The sequence below is a fragment of the Trifolium pratense genome, linkage group LG5 (assembly GCF_020283565.1).
Source record: "Trifolium pratense cultivar HEN17-A07 linkage group LG5, ARS_RC_1.1, whole genome shotgun sequence".
Taxonomy (NCBI): Eukaryota; Viridiplantae; Streptophyta; class Magnoliopsida; order Fabales; family Fabaceae; genus Trifolium; species Trifolium pratense.
Genome location: NC_060063.1, coordinates 33000823 through 33008733, shown reverse-complemented (window position 1 = coordinate 33008733; position 7911 = coordinate 33000823). Strand labels below are relative to the sequence as shown.

At 31.7% G+C, this 7911-nt stretch overlaps 1 protein-coding gene across 2 annotated transcripts; it reads right to left on the bottom strand.

Moving 5' to 3' along the window:
• Positions 1-1794: 1794 nt before the first annotated feature.
• LOC123885684 (glutamic acid-rich protein-like) lies at positions 1795-7663 on the bottom strand. 2 transcript variants are annotated; one of them, XM_045934985.1, is made up of 5 exons: positions 7501-7663; positions 4474-4552; positions 3573-3687; positions 2593-2699; positions 1795-2401 (listed from the first exon to the last, which is right to left on the bottom strand). In XM_045934985.1, the coding sequence occupies exons 2-5, from the start codon at positions 4487-4489 to the stop codon at positions 2070-2072; spliced, it is 570 nt and encodes a 189-aa protein (XP_045790941.1). In that variant the 5' UTR covers positions 4490-4552; positions 7501-7663; the 3' UTR covers positions 1795-2069. The 2 variants fall into 2 exon arrangements, with proteins under 2 accessions (XP_045790941.1, XP_045790942.1); XM_045934986.1 differs by lacking the exon at positions 7501-7663 and adding an exon at positions 5993-6193.
• Positions 7664-7911: the final 248 nt, after the last annotated feature.

The window sequence follows — 7911 nt, the reverse complement described above, 5'->3', positions numbered from 1 at the left end:
ATCCTTAATTAGTTGTTTGAATGATGAGCAATGGGTATGTGTAATTATATCAATTAGTTGATTGAAATTGAAATTATCGTGTGAACAATTTTGTAAATCAACATTGAAATTATGCCATGTGGCAAAATAGGTGTGTAGAAGGCCTATGAATGATTTTGAGGTAGGGTATTTATTGTAAATCATTTGTAATTGTATACTCTCTCCGGTCCTTATTATAAGAAACACTTTGACAAAATCACACAGACCAAGGAAGGTAAATTTTCTCATTAATGATTCTAACATTTTATGTTATATTCCAAAACTAACCTTTGACTAGCATGAGAAATAGACTTTTCTAATTAATGCACTAGCATTATAATGAATTATTTGATTGTATTTAATAAGGGTACAAATGGAATTGTGTCAAAGTGTTTCTTATAAAAAGGACCAAATAAAAATTCCAAAGTGTTTCTTATAAAAAGGACCGGAGGGAGTATTAGATACTAGATAGGTAGATAGATAGATAGATAGATTGATTTTGAGGAGAAGAGTAAAATGGTGGGTCCCACTAATATTTTGTCTCTCTTAGTTCTTTCTCTCATTTGTCAAACAAGAGAAATTGCTCATTTCACACCTATTTCTCTCCTCTCTTATTCTCTCTTCCCTTTTTCTTGCATACCAAACACAACATAAATGATGATTTTTTCCTTGATATCATAGGTTTACCTAGGGGTGTAAGCGGATCAGAAAAATCCAATTGAACCGATGATCCAATCCAATCCAAACCGAAAAAAACCGAATTTTTTGGTTCGGATCAAAAACCGAACAAAACCAATTGAAAACCGATGTGGTTTGGTTCGGTTCTCGGATCTGTTTTCAGATCCATTGGATTGAACCGAACCAAACCGATATATAGGATATATGTTAATTTTTTTAATTTAGGCAGTTCAACCGAACTACATTTGGCCCAAGTATCTATAAAAATAAAATCTCACTACATCTGTTTCGATATTGTTGTATTTTAGATTTGTTGAACTTAATTTCAATATGGTTATATTATGAACTTATTTAGTATTTGATGAACTTAATTTCAATATGATTGTACTATGTACTTGATTGATTTATTTGGCATTTGTTGAACTTAATTTTCAAGATGGTTGTACTAGGAGCTGTTTTCTTATTGCTCTGCTACTGTTGTTTTCTTTGATATCTGTTTGGGTGGGGGTACGACAGTTTTGCAGGCTGATTGTGTTTATTCCCCTTGGTGCTTTGTATTATTTTTCCTTAATTTACTTTTGATTCTCTTGTAATTCTTGTTTGAAGATAGTTTGAATAAATTTTCCCATTAAAAAAAAAACATGAAATACATCGTAAAAAAATACGATTAAAACCGATCAAAGTATCCGAACCAAACCGAACCAAACCGACGAGTTTGGTTCGGATTCATTTTTGAAAAACAGTGAAAACCGAACCAATCAATGATTCATTGGTTCGGACATCAGATTCACTCAAAACCGAACCAAACCGGTCCAATTACACCCCTAGGTTTACCTACTGTAGTTTTTTTTTTTTTTTATCATACAACTTTTAAGGTTACAGAGTATAATGCAGTATAGTACGATTCAAATTACAATATTACCCTTGAAGTGTAATATAACCCCTGCTAATTAATCCATTAGACAGTGTCAAGGAGTGTTTATATCCTTATCAGTTGAAATACTTGCACCAGATATTACCGTAGACATTCATTGTTGAACATTCCCCATTTCAGTTACCCCAAAACAGTTCATCTTAAAAATTACGTGCAAGAACAACTTGGCCATTCCACTAACTTTTCTATAACATAATTAAGCATACAGACTCATCTGTGCTAAGTACTGCGAAAACAAATATATTCTTACAATCCAACATGAATGTACCCAAGGCAAATGCAATGTCTAATGTTTAATACACATTCCTTCTTCAAACTTTTAAGAGATATAAATCATCTAGTGAAAGAACAACTTCCAAGTATAATGGTGACAAAAAAGACATTGATGCACCCTCTTTTTGGACAAAATGCAAGACAAACTCTTCAAATTTGAACAAGTTTATGCGGTGAATCCCGTTACTGAATAATCTGCATTGATCGGAAAACAAAAGCAGTAAGGAAAATTGTCCTCCTCCTCCTTCTCCTCCTCCTTTTCCTCATCCTCATCCTCCTTTTCGTCCTCGTCCTCAGCCTCGTCCTCGTCCTCGTCCTCGTCCTCGTCCTCGTCCTCGTCCTCGTCCTCGTCCTCATCCTCATCCTCATCCTCCTCCTCCTCCTCATCCTCATCCTCATCCTCATCCTCACCCTCACCCTGACCGATCAATACAACTCTAAGTCGTTTACCATCTTTGGATATAACTTTAAGTTTAAAATTAGGTGTCCATTGGTGTGCTGAAAAAATACACAAGCATATTCAAATCAACAATAAATAATACAGTACAAGAAACATAGTATGGTTAGAGTGAATTATTGGTTTAATATATACAACTTCTTTGACAGAATCATACAAAGTGTGATTAGAATTGGAAGATAATATGAATAATAAAAGCAACATAGAAGGTTCTAGTGTAAGATGAAGTTACCTGTATTCTTTTTACCAGCATTGGCTTCTTTCTCTGCTTTTATCTTTTCATTTGCAATGGCAGTCACGGAAGATGAGATATCTTTGACATCTGCTTCTTCAACTAGTCTGTCATAGGAAGTAAATTAAATCAAAAACAGTAGTTTTTTTAATCTAAATTAATTATCAGTTTCTTTCATATCCTATATACTCATTCAGAAGCTATGACAGTTATATTTAGTAAGAGGCAATTTTATACAAGATATTACTTAAACAACAAATTTAATTGCAATGGAAAAATAGAGATCAAATATACTTAAAAGCTGAATTTTATAATCATTTAAGCTCAGCGATTCAAATTGTACCAAGACGTTGTTTACTGTACTTTAATAATAGTGCTTCTAAAGAACAAAATCTCAGTAGTATTGGCTATAAAGATTGGATAATGCCTATAATGTATATCACACCAAATGACAGAGCATTTAAATATATATCCTTTTTTTCTTCTACTGACTCTGGATAGTTCTCCCTCATTTACAATTTAATTTCTCCATTTCAACTCCCCAATTGAATCCTATGATGCAGCCTCTAAGACCCAAAAAAGCTACCCATCGTGTAACTACCATAGCTAGTAAAAGCAACCCTTAACAACACTATATTGCCTGCTCAGGCAGAAGCCAAAGAAGAGCTAGCTCTAAAAAGAAGAAATTGTATTGAAACAACACCCAAAGTATTTAAAGACATCTTTATCACAGAGCAAAAACAAAGTTTCCATAAAAGCACGTAAAGCAATCTAACAAGGAAGAGTATTTGGGTTTGTGGTTGAATTTTTATGATCAGCACTTGCTCATAATCTTATTTTCTTAGCTAGCATACACGGCAATGCTACACAATGTTCCTTATAGTGTTTAATAATAATATATGACATACCAGCACTAAGAACATGTTATTCTAAAAGGAACATTGGAATCAGAGTAAACAAAACAGATGCAAACAATAAACCTTTGTTGAAGATGTTTTTCCGCCAAAGAATCCAGTGGTTCTTCCTTTTCTAGCTCTACTTTCTTTCCCTTCTTTTCAGGAGCTTTTTCAGTAGATTTTTTAGGTGCCCATTGTTCTTCCGCGGAAAAAATAAACAAGCATATCTCAAATTAACAACAATAAATAATACAGTACAAGAAACATAGTATGGTTAGAGTGAATTGTTGGTTTAATATACAACTTTTTTGTCAGAATGATACAAAGTGTGATTGGAATTGGGGATTGATTTGATTTATAAATGAAATCATTAGTTGGGAAATATAATCTAAATAATTGATATAAGATTCTTATTCCTGTTCGCCGAAAAAATATTCTTATTCTTTAGTTGTGAAAATTTAGAGATTCACTATAATATATTTGAACTTGAGTGAAAATGAGGTGTAATCATAATTTCTATATATACATGGACAATATCATACTTGCTAGAGCAGCCATTTTGAAAAATATTATATAGGGCAATAACGAAGAAATACCACGATAACACGCTTATTTAATCTTTAATGGTCAAAGCGCGAAAACAAATTTATTTACAGATCAAGTAAAATCAACTTTTTACAATAATCCCATATGTTCAAATTCATATATTTTAAATCAAATCAAATACAATTTCAATGATTCCAAACATAATAAAAAATGAATCAAAATGTTAGTGAACTACCAAGTAAAGAACATCATAATTTTTTATAATGTCAGCCTTAACCAATCAGCAGCAAATGTTATAGAATTTTATTGATATTGATGTGATACACATGCAAATCCAATACTTTGATTGCACTTGTAACCAAAAAATAAAATATTTCAGCAATTATGTAATTAAACAATGGGTGAAGTGTGTGATCAAATTAAAGAGGAATCTCATTACCACAACCATCCTCCATTTGCTCGTAAGTTGGTCAAGAAAACAGACGAAGAAAAAAAAAATAAGAGTTCCTGATCACCAACTGCATGAAGAGTAAGATTTGTCAGATATCAGGGTCAACGAAAACAATGAGTTCAATCAAAACCACCTCATAAAACCCTCCAAAACACCAGTGATAAGGCTAAATTAAGACCTATTATAACAAGTAATCACTTCACATAAACATAAAGAATTACCAATTAGTCTTAGATTCCATAACATCCCCAAATGAGACACTAATAACAACTAACCAATAATCACCTTGCTATACCCACACAAAAACAAGTAAAAAAAACTATATTAAGACCTATTATAAGCTAAAAGGAAACTCTTCACAATTAATAACTTCAAATACACATAAACATTAATAGTTGATATACAATCAGAGGTGTTTACAAAATACACAACTTTTACAAGACTTTAAGTGTTTGACAGATTTTTCTTCGGTGTAAGAGCTTCAGCGCTATTTTGTTTCATTATTATAAAGAAGACACATAAGAAGCTCATCCTTTCATAAAAGTTAAATTTTGATCCCCCACAACTACTCAACACATGAGAAGCTCATCCTTCTCTATAGGTTCTCAATTTATGCAAATAAGTTTTTGACGTTATAGCTAGTATAAAACAATACATAAGATTTTCCTTTCCTGTGATTATTCATTTTTAGTGAACATAGGTGAAAACTGCACGTTAGATGAACTGATGAGTATAATCAGTGGCGGAGCCAGGATTATATTGGAGCCTGGGCACAATTTTAACCGCAATATTTTTTTGGCGCGTCAAATAAGAAAAAACCAGGAAAACATAATCAAATAAGAGAGATGAATTTTTTTTTTTTAAAATGGCTAAATATATTGAATTGAAGAATGAACCAAAAACCTCCTCATCTCTGAAATTAAATGATACAAAATTTAGCCAAACTGATAATGCACAAAATAACAATTTTAAAACAATTTTAGTTAGGATACTGCTGAGAAAATGCAGAAAAAGAAACAACATTATCACAGATACTGTGTAACCATTGGACCAATATCTCTAGGACTAACACCAATACTAACAAGATAAGCTACTGAAGTACTCATAGTACCTTCAAGCTAAGAATATTTTTGCAAATATATTGACTTAATTAATAACAGGAGCATAGCGCATAGCCTAAAGTTCAGGAGATTTTTGCAACACAAACCCAATATCATCTTCTCCACATCAAGCCCTCTAAGAAACTTAATAACAGGAGCAAGCTCAACAATAACACTAGCATGCAAAACTTGTGGATAATTCTTAACAAATCCACCAAGTTTAGACCTTGATTGAAATCCCAATTTTTTCTAAATAACCTAAAACAGGAATCATATTTTTTCTCATACTACAACCCAACATCAAAGGATAATGATTAATATCATCAAGTTAGACATAGAATAATAATTGGAATACCAATTTCTAAGTATTTTATGCAATTTCTCAATTTTAGGGTTGCTTACTTTACCTGTCTGCGCTGCGACTGCGAGAGAGAGAGGCTGAGAGCGGCGGCGGAGAGCGGCCTGAGACTGAGAGAATGAGAAATAGAGAGATTTGAGAGCGGATTTGAGAGCGGTGCTGCGGTGGTCGATGGCGAAAGGAATGAATGAAACGGAGAGAAGGAGAAACGCAAACTGGTTACTTCTTTTTCTCTTGTTTCTTTTATTAATTTTTTTTTTTAAAAAAAAAAAAAAAAAAAATTGGGGTGGGGCAGCCCGGGCACGTGCCAGGGCATGCCGGGTGGCATCTCCGCCACTGAGTATAATATATTGTTATTTTTATTTAAAATCTATCTTACCTCATAATTATTCAAGCTTATGTCTTCAAATTTGTTTTTTTTTTTTTTTTTGACTAAGTCTTCAAATTTGTTATATAGATTCTTTCTCGAGATTTTGAAAGGCCACTCATACTTAAGACTAATCATTCAAAATTTAAGCTTTGGTCCTTTAGGTCAAATTTACTCTTGCAAGTTACAATGTAGTGACCAACGAAATGATCAATTTCAAAATTTGGACATGGTTGCAGAACTTTTTGTCAACTCAACAACATTGAAGTTGAGAATCATTTGATTTTCAAATTGACTGAAGCTCTTAACAACAACGTCAATATTGTCAACCGTGTCTAAATTTTTATCTGTTTTGAGCAATTTATATGTTTACTATTATGCATGTGTTTACATTTCATCAATATTGTTATAATGGATGTCTACCTAAAGAAATTAAATGTCATGTTTTATTTTCATCATTTTTTTTTATTGGCTTTTAAGATTGTGCCTATATTTCATATGAGAAAAAAAAATAACAAAAGGTTTGTTGGTTTTAGGGGTGTTCATGGTTCATGAACTGCACTCAGTTCATTAATTGAATCACTTTATTATAAAAATCAGTTTATTTCTCAAATCAGTTTCAGTTCGGTTCAGAACCAATTTAGAACCAGTTTATAATTTAAACCGGTTTAGTTTCAGTTAACTGGTTTTAAACCAGTTTTTTAAAAAAATGGGTTTTTTTTTAAAACTGTTTTATATATATATATATATATATATATATATATATATATATATATATATATATATATATATATAAAACCGGTTTTAAACTAGTTTTCTAAGTGTCTTTTAAAAAACCAGATGTGGTGCTTTTGATAACTCAGTTTCACTTGACATTTTCCTTCATGAATTGAAAACCAAACATACAGAGGAATTTACATAATCATAATCATAATAATCTTAATCATAATCAGTGAGGAATTTACAGAGTAGGAATTTACATAATCATAATCATAATAATCTTAATCATAATCGGTGAGGAATTTACATAAGTAAGAAATTTACTTATAGTAGGAATTAACATAATCATAATCATAATAATCTTAATCATAATCATAATCACTGAGGAATTTACAGAGTAGGAATTTACATAATCATAATAATAATCTTAATCATAATCAGTGAGGAATTTAAATATAGTAGGAATTTACCTTTGAAGAAAGCAAAATCTTCGTCGGTGGTGGAGAAAGAACAAGAACTGTCAACGATGCTGCGATTGGTGGTGGTGGTCGGTGCGATTTGGGGGCTAGGGTTTAGAGAAAACCCCTTTCTCTGAAAAGTGGTGAAAATTTTGTTATGTTTTAAACTTTGAAGTGAAAATAATAATAATAATAATAATAATAATAATAATAATAATAATAATAATAATCTTCTTCTTTTTTTTTTGACAAAAATCTTTTTATGTTTTGAAACGAGTAAAATGGCAAGTACCCCCTGAAATTTTAAAATTTGTCAAACACCCCCTGAAATTTCAAAATAGGCAAATTCTCCTCTGAAATTTCAAAATAGGCAAATACCCCCTGAAATTTCGAAATGTCAATCAAATACCCCCTGACAGTGGG